Source organism: Indicator indicator, chromosome 37, assembly GCF_027791375.1.
Source record: "Indicator indicator isolate 239-I01 chromosome 37, UM_Iind_1.1, whole genome shotgun sequence".
Lineage (NCBI taxonomy): Eukaryota > Metazoa > Chordata > Aves > Piciformes > Indicatoridae > Indicator > Indicator indicator.
The window spans coordinates 4305441-4327714 of record NC_072046.1 but is presented as its reverse complement, the minus strand read 5'-3'; the positions used below and the strand labels follow the sequence as shown (position 1 = coordinate 4327714).

General features: G+C 59.6%; 1 protein-coding gene across 1 annotated transcript; it reads right to left on the bottom strand.

Annotated features, from left to right (window-relative positions):
* Positions 1-2520: 2520 nt before the first annotated feature.
* On the bottom strand, positions 2521-20344 carry GOSR2 (golgi SNAP receptor complex member 2). Its single transcript, XM_054396569.1, has 6 exons — positions 20316-20344; positions 16087-16151; positions 9818-9926; positions 8795-8927; positions 4981-5121; positions 2521-2707 (listed from the first exon to the last, which is right to left on the bottom strand). Exons 1-6 carry the CDS (start codon positions 20342-20344, stop codon positions 2546-2548), a joined length of 639 nt encoding a protein of 212 aa, XP_054252544.1. The 3' UTR covers positions 2521-2545.
* Between the last annotated feature and the right edge of the window lie 1930 nt (positions 20345-22274).

Genomic DNA, 22274 nt, shown 5'->3' with positions numbered 1-22274 from the left:
GGGCTGGTGGGAGGTGTCCCTGCCCCTGGGAGGGGGCTGGAGCTGGATGAGCTTTAAGGTCCCTTCCTACCCATCCTGTTCTCTGAGTGTCACCCAGCTGCCTCCTGTGCTGTGCCCCTCCTTGGCTGGTTCCTTTTGGTACCACCCACCACCAACAGACCCTCCTTCCCCTCACTGCCAGCTGCAGCTCTGTGTCCTCCTGTGGGGCACCTGAGCCTTGCTTCTGCTTCCTGTTCTCCTCCTCACCCCCCCAGGCTCAGGCAGGGGCCCCCTGTTGGGCCAAGCCAGCCTCTCCCTCCCCTGCCATGCTCTGTGCCCAGGGGTTGCAGCATTTGGGCAGCTCACAGCTTACTAAAGGCCAAACACTTCCTTTGGGTTGCAAACTCTTTATTCCCATAACCCAGGGGACAAAGCAGATCCTGTCCCCCTCCCTTGCCCTCCTGTGTGTCAAATACTGGTAAAAAGGATTTTCCAGAGGCAGCCCAAATTCCAGTATCGTGTGGGAGAGCAACTCTTGCAGCAGCTGCAGCACAGGAGTCCAGCAGCCAGAGAGCTCTGCTAAGGACACAGAGGAAGCAGCAGCAGCCAGGTGTGAAGCCAGCAGGGTGCCAGCTCCACCTGTGCCACAGCAGGGACCCTGGGGCAGAGAATCTCTCACTGCAGACTTCCTCTGCTCCTCCTCCCTCAGGCTCAGATGGAAGCTGGCTCTGAAGCTGCTCTGCTGAGGTGTCCCTGGGCAGCCCTGCAGGCTGAAGGTGAAGAACATCAAAGACAGTGAGAAGCAGGGAGGGGGCAGCCAGAGGGCACGCGGGGAGGCACCCTCCTGCTGTTGTCCACTGAGCTCCCTCCAGGCTCACCCTGCATGGGGAGCATCCTGTGTCTGTGCAGCAGCCACCACTGGCACAACTCCAGTATGGTGCTGCCTGGTCTGTGCCAGCTGATCTAACTGGGAGCTCTGGCCTGGGCTCTGCAGCTGCCCCCAGCAGCCAGCTCAGTCCCTGCTGTGGCTGGGCATGGCTGGAGCCCTTCCAGTGACCTCCCTCGAGCTCCTAACCACCCACAGGGGTGCAGCTGTGGCTGGGCATGGCTGGAGCTCTTCCCCCCATGCTCCTCTCAGCCCCGAGTTCATCTTGCCCAGCTCTGGCCATTCCTCCAGGCTGGGGACACAAAGCAGAGCTGAAAGCAGCAGGGACAGGACATGGAACTCAGCTGGTGCTGGTCACAGGCTCAGCACCACTCCAGGCAGGAACAGGAGGGATGTCCAGCACGAGGCCATCTACCAGGAAACCTCTGTGCCACAGCTGGAAATGCTGCAGCCCTGGGCACAAAGCTGGTGGGAATGTGTCTGAGGGGGCACAGAAATGGGGGTGGGGGGCAGCTTGGGATGGCCACTCCAGCACAGCCTCCACCCCAAATCTGCAGGGGGCAGGAGAAGCAGAGTGAGAGATGAGGCAGTGCCCAGCCATGGGGACCCAGAGCTGAGGGGACCCAGAGCTGAGGGGCCAGGTCCATGCTGGGTCACCTCAGGACCTGAGGATGGTTCACAGTGCAAGGGACACTCAGAACATCCTCCCCAGCCTGAGACATTCTCCACCCCCAAGGCACTCCAGGGCACTGCTGAAGTTGAAGGTGGAAGGGTTCAAGGTCTGGCCCCACTGCCACTCCAGATGTGGAAGGGCTGTGGGTTTGGCCCCACTGCCACTCCAGATGTGAAGGACAGCAGAGAGCTCACTCCAGAGCCAGGAACTGCACAACCCCACATCAGCTGGGGGCACAGCAAGGACCTGAAGCTTTGGGCATGCAGAGCAGGGCAGCCCAGAGCAGGGCAGCCCAGAGCAGCTCAGGATATGAGCCCAGCTCAGGATATGAGCCCAGCTCAGCACAGCTCCATGGGCACTACCAGAATCCTCTCCCAGCTAGGGGAGGAGCTGACACATGGTGACAGGAGAGGTGACACAGGCCTGGGGTGCCTCCAGTGCAGCTCCAGCAGGGATGGAAAGGTACCAGGTCAGAGAATTCCAGGCCAAGCCAAGAGCTTGGTGCTGGCCACCACTGACTGTGTGAACAGAGCCAGGAGCTGAGGTTGTGGCCATGCTTCAAGGTCCTTCCCCAGAAGCTCTTCTCCCTCCCAGCAGAGGGGAAAGGTTCCAAATGGGGACCCTGCCCCTCCTGCCTCTCTGCCCACACTCAGGATGTGCTCCTCCCCAGTGCCACTGCAGGTTGCAGCCACCAAGGTCACTTGCAGCTGGCAGAGGGAAGGCTCAGGGCAGCTGCTCTGCCTCTGGCCTTGCCCCTGCCTGCCTGAAGGACACAGCTGGGCAACAAGGTCCTCTTCTGCCTCCCACCCAAGCAGGCCCTACCCCTGCAGGGGAGGGCAGCACAGGCCCAGGGCCAGTGCCAGCTGCAGCAGCCCCATGGAGCTCTGCTGTCCACCAGGGCTGCAGGAGGAGCTGCTGCCAAGCAGCACCCAGAGGAGAGGACAGTTTGGAGCACAAGGTCCATCCTGCTGCCAGCACCCAGCTTGCCCTGGGGGCAGCCTGGCAGCTCAAGTCAGGTAGTGCAGGATGAGGCACATGAGGAGGCAGGTGAGCAGCATGCCCCCAGCCATGAAGTACTTGTCCTGGAAGGCTCTCTTCTCGATCAGCCTCATCACTGTGTTGGACAGCCCCAGCATGTTGGCCACGTCCAGCAGCTTCTTCTGTGTGCCCTGGAGGCAGGAGAGGGCAAAGAAAGCACAGCCTCAGGGGCAGCAACTCTCAGTGCACAGCCAAGGAGCAGGGGGGCAAAGGGATCAGCTCTGAGCAGTGCAGCCTCCACCTGCTGCTGCCACTGCAGGGGAGGGGGCTGCAGAGCTGGGAATGGCTGGGGGTGGAGACTAATTAACTCCTGGCTAAGGCTAACTAACTCCTGGCTGGATGTTTAGTTAACTCATGGCTGAGACTAATTAACCCATGGCTGGATGTTGAGACTAATTACTTGCTGGCTGAGACTCATTACCTGCTGGCTGGGTGCTGAGCTGATCTTGCAGCCATGGACAATGATGTGCTCAGCCCCAGGGCTCTGAGCAGCCAGCTCCAGCTGGAGGTTCCTGGCCTCACAGAAGGGTTTGGGTTGTTAAGGGACTTTCAAGACCACCCAGTTCCAACCCCCAGCCGTGGGTAGGGACACCTCCCACCTGCCCATTGCTGGGCTGGCACTGCTCTGGTCAGGGATGTCCCTGCTGGCTGCACTGGATGAGCTCTGGGGTCTCTCCCAAGGTCAAGCTTTCTGTCATTCCCTCTCCACCTCCCTGCAGCAGCAGGGCCCTGATCCTATCTGCACTGCAGCTCTCCTGACTTCTGATGTCTGCATCCTTCCCAAGAGCCCTGCAGGACTGAAGTGCTTCAGCCACCCATCAGACACTGCCTTGAACCAGGGCCTCACCCCTGCAGGCTCAGCAGCCCAAACTCCTGTGTGAAGCACAGCTCCACTGCTGCCCTTCAATGACTGCATGTCCCCAGACACTGTGCTGAGCCTGCACAGCCATCCAGAGCTCAACACAGAGGACACTGCTCAGCCTGGGAAGAAAAGGCTCCAGGGAGACCTTAGAGCAACCTGAAGGGGCTCCAGGAGAGTTGGGGAGGGACTTTGGTCAAGGGCTGGGAGTGCCAGGATGAGGGACAATGGCTTTGAGCTGGGAGAGAGGAGATTGAGACTGGAGATGAGGAAGAAATTCTTGGCAGTGAGGGTGGGGAGACACTGGCACAGGTTGCCCAGGGAGGCTGTGGCTGTCCCCTCCCTGGAGGTGTTCCAGGCCAGGCTGGATGAGGCCCTGAGCAGCCTGGGCTGGTGGGAGGTGTCCCTGCCCATGGCTGGGGGTTAGAACTGGATGAGCTTTCAGGTCCCTTCCAACCCAACCCATTCTGTGACTCTTTGAGATGCCCTCTGCTGTTACCCCCTGTGCTGGTCCTGCCCTGCCTCTGCAATCCATGGAGCTCAGGGTGGATTCCTCTGACCACATGCAGGCATCTAGCAGTTAGAAAAGCCTAAACCCTCTGGCAGACCAATCCCAGAGCAGAGCAGCATCAGACACCAGAGCACAAGAGCTGTGCCCAGCTGAGGGTGAGTGTAGCAGAGGGAGCTGCCCACACTGAGTTCCAGCTGCCCCCAGCACACTGTTTGTGTCCCTCTGAGCAGCTCCCGGAGCTGGCTGGGAAACACCAGACAGCCCCTGGGGCATGCAGACAGGGAGCTGGCACCAGCAGTGCTCAGGGAGGCTGCAGTGCTGACCTGCATCACAGCTGAGGGAGTCAACATCACCAACCCCAGCCACAGGCACTTCCCACCAGCTGTGGGATTGCTCTGGGGATGCTCCCCTGGAGCAGCCTCCAGCAACCAACCCCAAATCAGCAGAGGGGAACAAGCCAGGGCAGGCAGCACTCCAGCTGGGAGCTGTGCTGCAGGTGAAGCCTGCCAGGCCCCACAGAGCTTAAAGAATCACAGGATGGCAGGGGGTGGAAGGCCCTGCAGAGATCACCCAGGGCAGGGCACACAGGAACACATCCAGGTGGGTTTGGAAGTCTTCAGAGAAGGAGACTCCACAACCTCTCTGGGCAGCCTGCTCCAGGCCTCCAGCAGCCTCACAGCAAGGAAGTTCCTCCTCCTCTTCAGATGGAACCTCCTGGGTTCCAGCTTGTGCCTTGCTCCTGGTCCTATCACTGGGCACCACTGAACAGAGCCTGGCACCTTCATCTTGACCCCTAGCCCTCAGGTATTTAGGGACATTGATCAGATCCCCTCCCAGCCTTCTCCTCTCCAGCCTAAAGAGTTCCATGAGGTGCCAAGATTCCAGGTGCATGGCAAATAGGAGTTTGGGCCCTTGCAGCCCCTCAGCCTGCAGCAGGGGACTGGCACCAGCTCAGCACATGGGTGCCCTTGGCCTGGGCATCACAGACACGGCCAAACCTGGGGTGTCCTTAGGAAGACAAAGGGTGCCCCCACCTTCAGTGTGACTCTCTGGTCCCTCAGGCCCTGCAGGATGCTGGTGCCACTGCCAATGAGCTCATCCATGCCTCGGTGGGCACTCTGCAGGGACTCAGTGAGCTGCAGGCTCTCGTCGATCGGGATGGAGGTGGCAGAGTCCTGTGGGCGAGAGGCAGGGGCTCGACACCAGCCTGGCAGGGCCCCAGGGGGCTGTCCAGCAGCCTCTGCTTGGGGTCTCACAAGGATATGAAATGGAAAATGGACAGCAGAGGGGGGAAAGAATGGAGAGAGGCCTGCAAGGAGGCAAAGCTGAGCGGCACAGCCTGGCTCAGCACCCCTGGGGCTGGCTCTGCCGGGCAGCTTCCAACCACTCTGCCCCAAGCCTCAGCACTCAGGGGGTGCTGGTGATCAGGCCCTCAGGGGCACCTGGGACAAAAGGCTGGAAGGCAGAGGGACAGGAGAGAGTTCTCCATCAGCTCAGGGAGGAAAGGGCAGGAAGAGAGAAGAGCAAAGCAGCAGAGGAGGCTTCCCAAGGAGCCCTCTGAGCACTGCCACTGAAAGGCTTCTCAGGGTTCATGGCACAGCCCCGAGCATCAAGAGGCTGCAGAACAGGGGCTGGGAGATGGCCCCCAGCAGACAGCAGCACAGCTCCCTGAGGCCTGCCTCACAGCACCCAACACCAGAGCCATGAACTCTGCAGAGGAGATGCTTTGGCTGTGCCAAACTGTGACTCTTGTCACAGCTGGGCCCAATTCTGCCACCTGCACTGCACCAGAGGGCACTGAGGGGGTGGTGATGAGTTCTCTCTCCAAAAGGCCTCCAGTTTGATCTTCTCTGGACACCATTCCACTGGGAGAGTCCAGGGAACAGCTCGTGGTTCCCACACTGGGTCATGGCCAGGAATGACACTGGGAGCAGGTCAGTGTGGGAGCTTTGCCTGAGCAGCCACCAAGGTGCAGAGCTGGCACTGAGGGCAGAAGGTGGCTGGCAGCCTGCTCCTGAGTGTGTAACAGCACCAGGCCTGCTCTGAGCAGACTCAGGTCCTACTGTAGATAAAAAAGCGATCATGGGGATGGCAGAAGGGACAGGGACTGGAGTGGTACTGCCTGGGGGTGTTCCCACACTGCAAGGGGATAAAGAATCACAGAATTGTCAGGGCTGGAAGGGACCTCAAGGCTCAGCCAGTTCCAACCCCCCTGCCATGGGCAGGGACACCTCACACCACAGCAGGTTGCTCACAGCCACATCCAGCCTGGCTGCAAAAACCTCCAGGGATGAGGCTTCCACCACCTCCCTGGGCAACCTGTGCCAGTGTCTCACCAGCTGAAAGCCAGCAGAGCTGTGAGCAGCTGCAGGGCAGATACTGGATGAAGAAGCTGTCACATAAACTGAGCAAATGCTAATGGAGCACCAGGGTTAGAGTCACAGAATTGTTTGGGTGGGAGAAGGCCTCTGAGGTCACCAGACCAAGCAGCAACCCAGCACCACCATGGCCACCAAACCCTGGCCCCAAGGGCCATGGCCAAAGCTTTCTGGAACACCTCCAGGGATGGGGACTCCACCACCTCCCTGGGCAACCTCTGCCAATCCCTGACCACTCTTGCAGCAAACAAATTTTTCCTCATCTCCAACCTAACCCTCCCCTGGCACAATTTCAGGTCATTTCCTCTCCTTCTATCACCTGATCCTAGGGAGCAGAGCCCAACCCCCACCTGGTTCTAACCTCCCTCTCAGGAGCTGTAGAGAGCAATGAGGTCTCCCTCAGCCTCCTCTTCTCCACACTGGACACCCCCAGCTCCCTCAGCTCCCCCTCACCAGCCCTCTTCTCCAGACCCTTCCCCAGCTTTGCTGCTCTCTTGTTGAACCAAGCTTTGTTCTGCCCTACCTCAGCCTGCAGAGCAGAGCCCTTGGGCTGCAGCTCACTGCTGCTACTTCAAATATTTATTGATCTTCAAGATTTCATTTCCCATGCAGGAGCCTGCAGGGTGTTTCACTCAGCACAAGGCAGCAATTTGCTGCCCCTCCTCACAGCAGATCTTTCCTAACAACTAAACCCAAGAATCTGTTTGTGAGTGAAAAGGGAAAGCTGCACCCAAACGTGCATCACTCAGAGCAGAATTGCTGTGGGAAGCTGCAGCACAGGGACCTGCCCAGGGAGGCTCTAAGCATTCCCAGGGCAGGCAGTGCCCGGTCCCTGCTGGAATGACTTGGGAATGGTTTCCAGGCAGGAAGCAAAGAGCCTTTCTAAGAGGGGGGAGTGGTGGATGGGCACAGGGAGGCTGCCTGACACCTGCTGACAGCAGGGAGTAAAAGGGCAGAGACCTGAGAGCTTGAGAGAGAGCTGAGACAAAGCCAAGGGGGATGGACACTTGGGCACCCACCTCACTGCCCCTCCCTGATCTGCTGTAGGTACAAGGACCCAGGAGCAGCATCTGCTGGGGGCTCTCCCTACTGCCTCTCAGAGCCCAACTCCTCCTCATGGCAGAGCTGCACTGCACAGTCACAGAGTGTCAGGGGCTGGAAGGGACCTCCAGAGCTCATCTAGCCCAACCCCTGCCAGAGCAGCACCACCCAGGGCAGGGCACACAGAACACATCCAGGGGGGTTGGAAGCTCTCCAGAGCAGGAGACTCCACAACCTCTCTGGGCAGCCTGCTCCAGGCCTCCAGCACCCTCACAGGGACAAAGTTTTCCCTCCTGTTCCCCTGGCACCTCCTCTGCTCCAGCTTGCCCCCAGTGCCCCTTGTGCTGTGCTTGGCCATCCCTGAGCAGAGCCTGGCTCCAGCCCTGCACATCTTTATCCCCAGCCATGAGGGCAGCCCTCAGGTTCCTCTGCTCCAAGCAGCCTCAGCTCCCTCAGCCTGGCCTCCCAGGAGATGTTCCTCTGCCTGCAGCAGCTCTGGGGCTCTGGGCTGGACTCTTCCCCACAGACACTGCTACTCTGTTCTGTCCTGATTCCCTTTCCATCTCTCTTCCATTTTTTCACCTCTCCACTGCTGCTGCAGTCTAACAGAGTGCTGCTGAACTGCTGGCTGAGGCTGCTGTGTGAGAGCAGGGGGAGAGGAGCATGGGAAGAGGAGTGGGGCAGGAGCAGGGGAGGGAGGGGCAGGAAAGAGGCAGGAGAGGGAGGGGCAGGGAAGGAGGGGCAGGGAGGGAGAGAGGCGGGAGAGGGAGGGGGCAGGGGGGAGAGGGGCAGGGAGGGAGGTGCAGGAGAGGAGCAGGAAGGAAGAAGGGCAGGAGAGGGAGGGGGCAGGGGGGAGAGGGGCAGGGAGGGAGAGGGGCAGGGGAAGAGGGGCAGGGAGGGAGAGGGGCAGGGGAAGAGGGGCAGGGGAAGAGGGGTGGGGAGGGAGGGGCAGGAGAGGGGCAGGGAGAGAGGGGGCAGAGGGGGGTAGAGGGGCAGGGGACAGAGGGGGATCAGGGGACGGGGGGGGGCAGGGGGCAGAGAGGCAGGGGGCAGAGAGGCAGGGGGCAGAGGGGGGGTCAGGGGACAGAGGGGGGTCAGGGGACAGAGGGGGGGGCAGGGGACAGAGGGGGGGGCAGGGGACAGAGGGGGGGGCAGGGGGTGGGAGGCAGGGGACAGAGGGGCAGGGGGCAGAGGGGGGCAGGGGGCAGAGAGGCGGGGGACAGAGAGGGGCAGGGGACAGAGAGGGGCAGGGGACAGAGGGCGGCAGGGGACAGAGGGGGGCAGGGGACAGAGGGGGGCAGGGGACAGGGGCCAGAGGGGCAGGGGACAGGGGCCAGAGGGGCAGGGGGCAGGGGCCAGAAGGGATCAGGGGGCAGGGGCCAGAGGGGATCAGGGGGCAGGGGCAGGGAGCCCACCAGCAGGCCCTTACGTTGGGGGCGAAGGTCCTGGCCAGCAGCTCCTGGCGCTGCCGCTCCTGCTGCTCGCGGGCCTGGCGCCGCTGGCGGAAGCTGCGCAGGGCACTCTGCAGGTGCTGCACGTCGTACTTGAGCTGCTCCAGGCGCCTGCGGGCACAGGGCGGGCAGAGGCTGAGCTGGGCTGGGCACTGACTGACAGCATGGGAGAGAGAACAGGAGGCAGGGGGCGTGGAAGGGACCTCTGGAGATCATCCAGTCCCACCCAGGGCAGGTCACCCAGGAACGCATCCAGGGGGTTGGCAAGTCCCTCCCTGCAAGCTCCCTCAGACTATGGAACACTTGTGAGCAACAGCTGCAGGAGCAAATGGCTGAATGCAGCAGCACCACAGACCCCCAGCAGGGAGGGGTTTGAAGGGACCTCTGGATCCAGCCCAAGCCCCTGCTCCAGCAGGGCACCCAAGGCAGCTTGCCCAGGGGCACAATGGCCAAGGGGGGGTTGGAAGCTCTGCAGAGAAGGAGACTCCACAATCTCTCTGGGCAGCCTGCTCCAGGCCTCCAGCACCCTCACACCAAAGAAGTTTCTCCTCCTGTTCAGATGGAACCTCCTGGGGTCCAGTTTGTGCCCTCTGCCCCTTGTGCTGTCCCTGGGCATCACTGACAAGAGCCTGGCCCCAGCCTCTTGCCCCCCACCCCTCAGATATTTATAGACATTGATCAGATCCCCTCTCAGCCTTCTCTCCCCCAGGGCTCTCAGCTGCACCACCAGTCTGTGCCTAACTGCAGGAAGGTGTTTGCCTCCATGAGCCCTGCTCTGCTCAACCCAGAGCTCAGCTTTGAACCCAGCTGCACCACCAGCCTGTGCTCAGCTGCAGGCAGGTGGCTTTGCCTCTCTGCCTAAATCTTGCTGCTGCAGAGCAGAGAGGTTAAGTTATGCATAAAGGTTTTACTCAAATCTGAAGGCAAAGGACTTCAATAAACTTCCTGAAAACGCTGCCCCAGCCAACCTTGCAGCCTGGGAGTGAGGAGCAGGAACTCACAGCTTAGCATTCTGGCGCCTGTTGGGAGGCTCTTTGCTGGAGAGGATCTCCAGCCGCTCCAGGCTGCTGAAGATGTTGTCTATTCTGGCCTGGACCTCGTTTTCCACTACTGCAAGGAAAGAAAAATGGGATTTGAATTGAAGTGCTGCAGTCTGAGAAGAGGCAGAAGCTCAAAGTCACCCAAACCAACATAAAAGCCTTGAGAGATGCAATTCCTGAGTGGGTAAAAGCCACCCAGAACTCTGCAGGTCTGCATGAAAGGGAACTCAAGAACTTCAGACCTTTGCCTTTGCTTTCTTCCTCTGAGGAGGAGGAGGGAGCTAGGGAAGCCCCTGGCTCTTCCAAGAGGTCAGAGTCTCTTTCTCAGCTCCATGTATCAGGATTTAAAGCTCTCACATCCCCCCCAGCAGGATTTGCTCACCCAAGCCCACAGCCAGGAAGGAATTGAAGCCTCTGAGCACTGCCAGCAGAGAGTTTGCACACACAGGACAGCTTGGCCTGAGCTGTGCAGGCTCCAGCCCTGCAGGTGCTCAAGCCCAGGCTGGATGGAACCTTGAGCAGCCTGAGTCTAGCAGGAGGTGTGCCCATGGCAGAAGGGTTGCAACTGGATGATCTTTAGGGTCCCTCCCAGCCCAAACCATTCCATGGTTCTATGATCCATGCCTGCAGCAGGGAGCTTGGCTGAGCCTGGGCCTTAGCATCCAGAGAGTGACAGAGAGCTCAGAAGAGCTGTGGCCAGAATAGGGCTGAAGCCCTTGCAAGGGGAAACAAGGCACCAAAGAATTGCCCCTGAAGGCCTTTAAGCTGCCCTGCTGCTGCTTCTGATAACCTGCACAGAACCAGCAGCAGGGCAGCAGCACAGCCCCCTGCAGCCCAGGGAGCTGGGCACTGCAACAGGCTGGCAGGGAGCCACACACTGCCAGCTCTGCAAAGCACAGCACCAGCCCCAGCCCTGCCTCAGCTGAAACCTCCTTCTGTAACCACCACAGCCTCCAGCAGAGCACAGCCTGGGGGGCTGCAGGGCCTGGGGGGCTGCACAGAAGGGTCTCAACTCCTGTGTCTGAGCAGGGAGCTGCAGGGGCACCTCCAGCAGCACCATGGAGGCTGTGCAGCCATAGGGGCAGCCCTGCAGCCCCAGAGTGCCTGGGCAGAGCCACTCTAAAGACCCTCCCAGCCCTGCAGACCCAATTAGCTCTGATCCCATGCTCAGGCTGGGGAGGTTCAGAACAGGATGACTTCCTGGGTGACCCTGCCCTGGCAGGGGGGTTGCACTGGATGATCTTTCAAGGTCCCTTCCAACCCCTTCCCTTCTGTGACTCTGTCTGACCAGCTCTGACTCCTCCACTGCCTCTCAGGCTTTCCAGGAAATGGCTTTCAGCAGAACCCAGAGAAGCAAGCAGCACAACCAACTTCTTCTCTCTGTCCTTTGATCTCCAACAGTCAAAGAGTAACCCACAAATCAATTCATTTGTCCTCACCCATCTGAGGACAGCTGAACCTGGCAGACAAGCAGTCAGGAGAGTAGCCAGCTCCTAGTGCTAGCCACACCACTGCTGCCTTGGGCATCCTACAGGCTGCTGGGCAGAAGGGATGTGCCCAGAGCTGGAGGAGGAAAGCTGGGAGAGGAGTTGGATGTCCTGGCTCCCAGTCTTGCTCCTCAGCCAACACAGAATCCTATTTGCCATGGACTCAAGTACACTGAGCCTGGCACAGCATCCTGCAGAACCTGGCTGCTGCTGGCTTGGCAGGGTGGAGGCTTCCCTGGGTCAAGCACTGGGCTTGAGCTGAGACCAGAGAGTGCAGGAGGATGGAGCTGGATGCAGCTGGGGGCTGGAGCTGAATGCAGCTGGGGCCTGGAGCTGAATGCAGCTGGGGGATGGAGCTGGATGCAGCTGGGGGATGGAGCTGGATGCAGCTGGGGGATGGAGCTGGATGCAGCTGAGGGATGGAGCTGGATGCAGCTGGGGGATGGAGCTGGATGCAGCTGGGGGATGGAGCTGGATGCAGCTGGGGGATGGAGCTGGATGCAGCTGGGAAATGGAGCTGGATGCAGCTGGGGGATGGAGCTGGATGCAGCTGGGGGATGGAGCTGGATGCAGCTGGGGGATGGAGCTGGATGCAGCTGGGGGATGGAGCTGGATGCAGCTGGGGGAGGGAGCTGGATGCAGCTGGGGAGGGAGCTGGAGCAGCTGGGAGGAGCTGATGCAGCTGGGGGAGGGAGCTGGATGCAGCTGGGGGAGGGAGCTGGATGCAGCTGGGGGAGGGAGCTGGATGCAGCTGGGGGCTGGAGCTGGATGCAGCTGGGGGAGGAGCTGGATGCAGCTGGGGGAGGGAGCTGGATGCAGCTGGGGGAGGGAGCTGGATGCAGCTGGGGGAGGGAGCTGGATGCAGCTGGGGGATGGAGCTGGATGCAGCTAGGGAAGGGAGCTGGATGCAGCTGGGGGAGGGAGCTGGATGCAGCTGGGGGAGGGAGCTGGATGCAGCTGGGGGCTGGAGCTGGATGCAGCTGGGGGAGGGAGCTGGATGCAGCTGGGGGAGGGAGCTGGATGCAGCTGGGGGCTGGAGCTAGATGCAGCTGGGGGCTGCTCACAGTGGTGATCCCCAGGGCTCAGTGCTGGGCCAGGTCTGTTTCATGTCTTTATCAATGATCTGGGTGAGGAGATCAGGGCACCCCCAGGGAGTCTGCAGATGACACCAAGCTGGGGGCAGTGGTGATCTGGAGGGTAGGAGGCTCTGCAGAGGGACCTGGCCAGGCTGGATCCATGGACTGAGGCCAGTGGGAGGAGGTTCAAGAAGGCCAAGTGCTGAGTGCTGCACTTGGGTCACAACAACCCCAGGAAGGCTCCAGACTGGGGGCAGAGTGGCTGAATAGGACCTGGGGGTGCTGGGTGAGAGGAGGTGAACATGAGCCAGGATGTGCCCAGGTGGCCAAGAAGGCCTCCAGCAGCCTGGCCTGGAGCAGCAATGGTGTGGGCAGCAGGAGCAGGGCAGGGATTGTGCCCCTGGACTGGGCACTGGGGAGGCCACAGCTTGAATCCTGGGGTCAGTTTTGGGCTCCTCACTGCAAGAAGGACTTTGAGAGGCTGGAGCAGGTCCAGAGAAGGGCAACAGAGCTGGGGAAGGGTCTGGAGAAGAGGGCTGGGGAGGAGCAGCTGAGGGAGCTGGGGGTGTTCAGTGTGGAGAAGAGGAGGCTGAGAGACCTCATTGCTCTCTACAGCTCCTGAGAGGAGGCTGCAGTGGGGTGGGGGTTGGGCTCTGCTCCCTAGTCTCAGGTGACAGAAGGAGAGGAAATGGCCTGGAATTGTGCCAGGGGAGGGTTAGGTTGGAGGTGAGGAAAAATTTGTTTGCTTCCAGAGTGGTCAGGGATTGGCAGAGGCTGCCCAGGAAGGTGGTGGAGTCCCCATCCCTGGAGGTGTTCCAGAAACCTGTGGCCATGGTTGGGAGGCCATGGTGGTGCTGGGTTGCTGGCTGGACTGGGTGACCCTGGAGCCTTTTCCAGCCCAAACTCTTCTGTGATTCTGTCTCCAGAGCACATCTGCACAAGTACACCACAGCATGTTAGATCCTGGCTCTGGGAGCTGGCTGCCAGATGATCCTGTCTCCTGAGATGGGCTCCAGCTGCAAAGGAGGTGGCAAACACTGCTGACTTCCAAGAGGCTCCAAAATCTCACCCAGTGGGGAGCAGCTGGGGAAGCTGGCACTGTCCTGGAGCCAGCACAGCACCACAGAGAGCAGCAGCAGCCAAGGCCTTCTTTTGGGACAGGAAGGTCACCACAGCCCTCTCTGTGGGGAAGTCCTGCTGCAGAGAGCCTTGCAGGGTAGCAGGGGTCAGGCCATGTGCTCCAAGGTGGCCAGGCCATGGCTTCACCCAGCAAGGCCCAACAGCAGAGACTGGGGCAGGAACCAAGGCTCCATCCTGGGCCCAAAACACATTTGCCAGCTGTGGGGTAGGAAGTCCTGCACAGGATTTTATGGCAGCCCTGTCACAGGTCACAGTCCAAGCTTCCTCTCAGACCTGGCTGTTCTGTGTGCTTCTCATCTGCAGGGGGAAGCTCAGCACCAGAACCATCCTGCTCAGAGCCCTGCACAGCAAACCACAGCATCAGCACAGACCCTGGGCTGGGCACCCTCTGGGGCAGGCTGCCAAGGGGGATGCTGAGGGAGTAGTGCCAGACACAGCCACACTGCTCCACACTCTGAGCTTCTAACAGAGGGGATTCTGCCCCTGGGCCCTGCTCTGCTCAGACCTCACCTCCAATCCTGCCTCCAGCTCTGCTGTCCCCAGCAGCAGAAGGACACAGAGCTGTGGAGTGAGGCCAGAGGAGGTCATAAAGATGCTCCAAGGGCTGGAGCAGCTCTGCTGTGAGCACAGGCTGAGGGAGCTGGGGGTGTGCAGCCTGGAGAGGAGAAGGCTCCAGAGGGACCTCAGAGCTGCCTGCCAGGACCTGAAGGGATCCTACAGGAAGGCTGCAGAGGAACTTCTCATGAGGGTGTCTGGAGCCAGGGCAAGGGGGAATGGTTTGGAGCTGAGGCAGAGCAGGGTTAGAGTGGAGTTGAGGAAGAAGTTCTGCAGTGTGAGGGTGGTGAGACTCTGGCACAGGCTGCCCAGGGAGGCTGTGGCTGCCTCCTCCCTGGGGGTGTTCAAGGCCAGGCTGGATGAGGTCTTATGCAGCAGAGTCTATTTGAGAGGTGTCCCTGCCCATGGCAGGAGGTTCCAGCAGAGGATCTCTGAGGATCCAACCTGAGCCATTCTGTGACTCTGAGAGCCCCACCAGGGATGCTCTGAACTTGCAGTTCTGTCCACACTGCTCCTTTTACCCTGGGACTGCTTTAGGGACTGGGGTTTAACCTGTTCGTGCTGAAGGACACCCTGAGGTGAGTTCCAAAAGCTACCAGCAACAAGAACTCCCTGGCACTGCCACCCCCAGGCACTGGCCCCCCTCGGGCACTGCCACCCTCAGGCACTGTTTCCCCACGCATTGCCCCCCCTCTGGGCACTGCCCTCCCTGGACACTGCCATCCCCAGGCACTGTCCCCCCCAGGCACTGCCCCCTGTAGGCTCTGCAGCAGCAGCCACAGGAGGCTGTTTGTCCATTCAGGAACCACAGCAGGGAGCTGACTTCGAGCAAATTCTTGTTCTGCCTTTTCTGCTGTGCCCCTCAGACAGAGCAGCTCCTGGCTGGTGCCACAGCAGTGCCTGCCCCCTGGAGGTGCTCCCCAGCTGCTCACAGTGACTGAAGAGCCAAATCCCACAGGATGGGTTGGGTTGGAAGGGATCTCAAAGCTCATCCAGTTCCAAACCCCTGCCACAGGCAGGGACACCTCCCACCAGCCCAGGCTGCTCAGGGCCTCATCCAGCCTGGCTCTGAGCACTTCCAGAGTTGAAACCTCCACAACTTCTCCCCAGCCTCACTCTAAGGAATTTCTTCCTCATCCCCAGCCTCAATCTCCCCTCTTCCAGCTCAGAGCCATTGCCCTCCTCCTGTCATTCCAAGCCCTTGTAAAAGGTCCCTCCCCAGCTTTCTGCTGGGCCCTTGAAGCACTGAGAGGCCACCAGAAGGTCTCCCTGGAGCCTTCTCCTCTCCAGGCTGCCCAAGCCCAACTCTCTCAGCCTGGCCTCCCAGCAGAGGGCTTCCAGCCCTGCCAGCATTGCTGTGGCCTCCTCTGGCCCTGCTGCACCAGGTCCCTGTCTGTGCTGTGCTGAGGACTCCAGAGCTGCCCCAGCACTGCAGGGAGGTCTCAGCAGAGCACAGCAGAGGAGCAGAATCCCCTCCCTGCCCCTGCTGCCCACACTGCTGGGGATCAGTGCAGGGCAGGCTGGGGCTGGGCTGGCAGTGCCTGGTGCCAGGTCACGGCCAACTTCTCACCTACCAGCACCCCCCAAGTACTCACTCATTAATTACTGCATTTGCTCATTAATTAATTACTACAGTCACTCATTAATTAATTAATTACTACAGTCACTCAGTTACTACAAGTACTCATTAATTACTACAGTCATTGAATTACTACACTCACTCACTACACTCACTACTTACTACAATCATTAATTACTACAGTCAATTACTACAGTCACTCATTAATTACTCAGTCACCTATTAATTACTCCAGTCAATTATTACAGTCACTCATTAATTACTACACTCACTCATTAATTACTACAAGCATCAATTACTACAGTCAATTACTACAGGCACTCAATTACTACACTCACTCATTAATTACTACAGTCACTCATTAATTACCACAGTCACTCACTCATTACTTACAGTGCACTGAGTCCTTGTCTGCTGTCTCCAGGTGCCCCATGTAAGCCTGCACCTCATGGACCTGCCTGTCAAAGACAATGAGCAAAGGCACAGCAGAGGGCAGTTAGCAGCTTTAGAACCAAACCATCCCTCAAGACCTCAAATTTCAGCTTTTTTTGGGTACTTAGAAGTTCTGTTTAGAAGAGAACAGGAAGCAGCTCCATGACCCTCAGTGCAGAGGCCAGCACTGACCACACAACCCCCAGCCCACTTCTCCAGCACTCCGAAGTCTGCTTCGGGCACTTTGGGTTGACAAGCAGAACTCAAGGGGAAAAGGCTTTTGGATTTCTCTTCAAACATTCCCAGTGCAGTCCCAGCTCCCTTCTCCTGTTTACAACCTGAGCTGGGGCTCTGCCTCTGCCACACACAGAGCTCAAAGCCAGGAGGCTCTGCCCACAGCCATGCAGAGAAGATATGAGAGTCACTTCCCAGCAGAGGAGAGATCTGACTGGGGGAAGAGCTGGTTCCACTGAGACCTGTCCAGCCCTGTGCAGAGCCCTGCAGGCACAGTGCAGATCAAAGCCCCCAGTGCTGCACCACTGCCATGTGGGCACTGCTGACCTGCAGCACTAACAGTGTCTGTTACAGACACACAGAAGGGTTTGGGCTGGAAAAGGCTCCAGGGTCACCCAGTCCAGCCAGCAACCCAGCACCACCATGGCCTCCAACCATGGCCTCCAACCCCTGGCCACAGATTTCTGGAACACGTCCAGGGATGGGGACTCCACCACCTCCCTGGGCAGCCTCTGCCAATCCCTGACCACTCTGGAAGCAAACAAATTTTTCCTCACCTCCAACCTAACCCTCCCCTGGCACAGTTTCAGGCCATTTCCTCTCCTTCTGTCACCTGAGACTAGGGAGCAGAGCCCAACCCCCACCCCACTGCAGCCTCCTCTCAGGAGCTGTAGGGAGCAATGAGGTCTCCCTCAGCCTCCTCTTCCCCACACTGCACACCCCCAGCTCCCTCAGCTGCTCCTCCCCAGTCCTCTTCTCCAGACCCTTCCCCAGCTTTGTTGCCCTTCTCTGGACCTGGCTCCAGCCTCTCAATGTCCTTCTTGCAGTGAGGAGCCCAAAACTGACCCCAGGATTCAAGCTGTGGCCTCCCCAGTGCCCAGTCCAGGGGCACAATCCCTGCCCTGCTCCTGCTGCCCACACCATTGCTGCTCCAGGCCAGGCTGCTGGAGGCCTTCTTGGCCACCTGGGCACATCCTGGCTCATGTTCACCTTCTCTCACCCAGCACCCCCAGGTCCTATTCAGCCACTCTGCCCCCAGCCTGGAGCCTTCCTGGGGTTGTTGTGACCCAAGTGCAGCACTCAGCACTTGGCCTTCTTGAACCTCCTCCCACTGGCCTCAGTCCATGGATCCAGCCTGGCCAGGTCCCTCTGCAGAGCCTCCTACCCTCCAGATCACCACTGCCCCCAGCTTGGTGTCATCTGCAGAATCCCTGGGGGTGCCCTGATCATTGTCTCTCCCTTCCCTGAAAGGAAAGAGAAGGATTGGCATAGACTCAGAGGAAAATAAAGATGATGAAAAGCACAAGCAGCAGCTTTTAGACATGAAACAGCTCCCACTCTGGGCTGGAGATGACAGCAGAGGACCTCCTAGAGCTGAACTGGCCCAGGGAGAGGTGAAGAAGGAATGATTAGCACTGTCCCTTCACAGCAGGGGAGTTAGAGGCAGCACATGAAAGTAAAAGCTGCAGAGAAGGAGCTGCTGACAGGAAGCAGCAGGGAACTGACAGAACAGCCCAAGGCAGCCCCAGGCCTCACCTCCTGGCAGCTGGGTTCAGCACTGCTCAGAGCCATGGCAGCTCTCCCATTCCTCACTCTCCCTCCTGGGGCTCTGCAGCCAGCAGTGCTGAACCAGCTCAGCCTGGTGAGAGGAGGACCTCTGGCCACAGTTGGTGTGAGCAGTCCCACAGCAGCTGGGGTTCAGAACTCACTTCAGGAGCGACCAAAGCAGCAGGATCTGTGCTGCAAACAACAAGCTGACCTTGCTCCCACCTCTGCCTGCGCTGAGAACCACTTGATGACCACAGCACAAACCAGAGCTCTGCAACCAGCTCATGAGACATGAGAGGGAATCAGACTGCTTTGGGTGGGAAGGGATCCCCAAAGCTCACCCAGTCCCCAACCCTGCAGCCAGCAGGGACAGCCCCAACCACAGCAGGTTGCTCACAGCCCCAAACAACCTCCCCTGCAATGGTGCCAGCCATGGGGCAGCTCCCAGCTCTCTGCCCAGCCTGGGCCAGGCTCTCCCCACCCTCAGTCTCAAACATTTCTCCCTTCTCTCCACTCTCAATCTCCCTCTTTCACTTCCCAACCATCCCCCCTTGTCCTGTCACCTCAGCCCCTGCTCAAAACTCTGTCCCCAGCTTTCTGCTGGGCCCTTGAAGCACTGAGAGGCCACCAGAAGGTCTCCCTGGAGCCTTCTCCTCTCCAGGCTGCCCAAGCCCAACTCTCTCAGCCTGGCCTCCCAGCAGAGGGCTTCCAGCCCTGCCAGCATTGCTGTGGCCTCCTCTGGCCCTGCTGCACCAGGTCCCTGTCTGTGCTGAGGACTCCAGAGCTGCCCCAGCACTGCAGGGAGGTCTCAGCAGAGCACAGCAGAGGGCACAATCCCCTCCCTGCCTCTGCTGCCGCAATTTTATTCTTCAGTTATGAGATTTTTTTTTTTTACTCCCAGGGCTCCCAATCACAACTCTGCTGCTCAAGGGATCCCTGAGATGTCCTCAGCAGCACAGCCCTTGGAATTCACCACACAGCCAATTCAACACCCAGTATCTTGCAGCCCAGACTTGTTCTGTAGCTCTGCTTTCAAATTGTTTCTCTGGGATGCCTCAGGCAGCTTGAGACTCACATTGCTCTTAAAATGGCTTCTCAGGAGCCCAGGTGTAGCAGCCAAACCTTATCATATATGCAGCTGGGTCAGAAAAACTACTCCAGGCTCAGCAGGACTCTTCCCATGCCACAGGAGGGGTGGGGAAAAGCTGGGGAGAGAATTTAACCATTTAGAGTGTCCCCAGAGTGACAACAAACTACAACAGCAACACAACTCAGGGACTGAATCCCCAGAGAAATGGTGGAACCCCATCCCCAGAAGCATTCCAGGTGAGGTTGGACAGGGCTGTGAGGAACCTGTTCTGGGGAGAGATATCCCTGGGGATAGCCAGAGGATGAATCTGGATGATCCTTAAAGGTTTCTTTCACCTATTCTATGGTCACAAAACAAAGCAACATGGAACTGGGCAGAAACCAAGGCCCTTCCTCTGAGCACCACCAGTTACTACCACACAGGATCAACCAGGTTGGAAAGGACCTCAGAGATCATCCAAGTCCAAACTATTACCTGACCCCTACCACCTCCTGACAACTAAACCATGGCTCCAAGGGCCACATCCAACACCTCCAGAGACAGTGACTCCACCACCTCCTTGGGCAGCAATTACTCTTTCAGTGAAGGCCATTGCAAGGTCTGGATCAGTAGCAGGATCAGGCTCACCCCGTGCCACCAGCCAGTAAAAGGCTCTCAATTCCCACCCTGCCTCCTTCAGTAGAGCTCAACAAAGCAGCCCATGGCCACAGAAACGTGGCAATTCTGGACTCACTCTCTGCTCTGGCCTCCTTCCCACAAGTTACTGCATCTAAATCAGAGCTGCAAGAATTGTTTCGCCTTAATTCGCGATTTCTGTGCCGCTTCTCCCTCCGGCTTAGCACTGCCTGTAACGCACAGAGGGATTCATGGCTAAGGAGATACTCTTCCCGAGGGGGGTTATAGTGTCCGGACACCTCAGCAGCCCTGCTGCCACCCCCCCTGCTAAACTCGTAGGGCTCCGGTGCGTATCACTCCGGCAAAGCCGAGGCCCTCGTTCCGAGAGACACCGCAGCCTTTGCTCCTCTCGCACTGACGTGGCCAGCAGCGTCTGGCGCTGCGCCACAGCCCCGGCCAGACAGGGCCAGGACTCTGCTTCCTCCGCGGCCCAAACGCCGCCCCCACAGCCGCGATCCGGAGTAGCTTTTGAGGAGGTGGACAAGCTCTCACAGGACGCCGAGAGCCCTCCGGGCCGCAGCCGCTGTCCGCCCGCAGCCGCTCCCCCCGAGCTGACCGCTGCGGCCGGGCCGGCCCCGGGCTCCCCGCGGAGCCTCGGAGGTCAGTCCCGGTGCAGCCTCCCGCGCCCCGGCGCCACACGCACTTGTTGGTCTGGTGGTACAGCCCCTCCATGCCGCCAACCGCGCCGCACACGTCACCGACAGCCACTTCCGGCCGCGGCCACTTCCGCTTCCGCCGGCAGCACCCGGAACACGCAGCGCCGCCAGCGGCCGCCAGGGGGCGCGGCAGGACCGCGGTTCCCGCTCTGCCCGGGCGAGGGCCAGAGGGTTCGGCAGGGTGACGGCGCAGAGCCGGCCGCAGCGCATCGCAGGCAGCCGGAGCTTGGCAGCTCCCCGGGCACGGCGGACAGCCCACGGCCTCCCTGCGCACACACACAGCGTCCGAGCACCTCCGGGGCTGCCGACCCCACCCCTCCCTGGGCGGCCTGTACCAGGTGAAGAAACTTCACCTTGTGGGGAAGAAACTTTCCCTAATCTCCAACCTGAACCTCCCCTGCCGCAGCTTGAGGCCATTCCCTCTCCTTCCATCCCTGGTTACCTGTGAGCAGAGCCCAACCTCCACCTGGCTCCAGCCTCCTCTCAGGAGCTGTAGAGAGCAATGAGATCTCCCTCAGCCTCCTCTTCTCCACACTGAACACCCCCAGCTCCCTCAGCTGCTCCTCCCCAGTCCTCTTCTCCAGACCCTTCCCCAGCTCTGTTGCCCTTCTCTGGACCTGCTCCAGCCTCTCAATGTCCTTCTTGCACTGAGAGACCCAAAACTGAACCCAGGATTCAAGCTGTGGCCTACCCAGTGCCCAGTCCAGGGGCACAATCCCTGCCCTGCTCCTGCTGCCCACACCATTGCTGCTCCAGGCCAGGCTGCTGGAGGCCTTCTTGGCCACCTGGGCACATCCTGGCTCATGTTCACTCATCTGTTCCTCTCAGCTGAGAGACAGGGACCTGGTGCAGCAGGGCCAGAGGAGGCCACAGCAATGCTGGCAGGGCTGGAAGCCCTCTGCTGGGAGGCCAGGCTGAGAGAGTTGGGCTTGGGCAGCCTGGAGAGGAGAAGGCTCCAGGGAGACCTTCTGGTGGCCTCTCAGTGCTTCAAGGGCCCAGCAGAAAGCTGGGGACAGAGTTTTGAGCAGGGCCTGAGGTGACAGGACAAGGGGGGGATGGTTGGGAAGTGAAAGAGGGAGGTTGAGAGTGGAGAGAAGGGAGAAATGTTTGAGACTGAGGGTGGGCAGAGCCTGGCCCAGGCTGGGCAGAGAGCTGGGAGCTGCCCCATGGCTGGCACCAGTGCAGGGGAGGTTGTTTGGGGCTGTGAGCAACCTGCTGTGGTTGGGGCTGTCCCTGCTGGCTGCAGGGGTTGGACTGGATGAGCTTGAAAGATCCTTTCCAACCTAAACCTCTCAGTGACTCTGAGCCAGGTCTCTGGCACAGGTCCTCCTCTGGGTGTGTGACAGCAGCTCAGGCTGCAGCCATCACATCCCAGCAGCCAGGAACGCATCCAGCCCCGGCCCTGTGCTCCCTGAGTCGCTGCTCCCTGCTCAGCCACTCTCTGGAGACGGAGAGGTTGGGGGAGGACAGCTGCAGGCACTCCCCTGCTGGCCGGGAGGGCTTTCAGCAGCAGCACAGGAGTCCTGCTGAAGAGGTGAGCCCCGGAATGCGGCAGAGAATTGCTACTCTCCTGTGAAGAAATTGATTTTTGCTGGAAACAACCTCCTGCAGCCCAACCTCTCCTCTTGTCAGACTGCAGGACCTTCCGGGAGGAGTCCTTCAGCAAATTGTCTGCTTTAGACACAACAGCCGGGAGCAGGAGAGCAAAGAAAAGCTTTTTGTTGAGGGAAAGCCTCTGTATTGTAAACAGGCTAAAAGGGGATGGAGAGAGTCACTTATCGCTGCCTGCCCTGTCCCCAGGTCATTCCTGAGCAGCACCGACGGCAGCTGAAGGATTCCATCCCCACTGCTCCCAGACAGCCCCAGACAAGCCTGGGGATTTTCTCTATCGAGTGATCTGCAGACACCCTGGTGCACCCAGCCCCCACCCTGATGCACCCATCCCC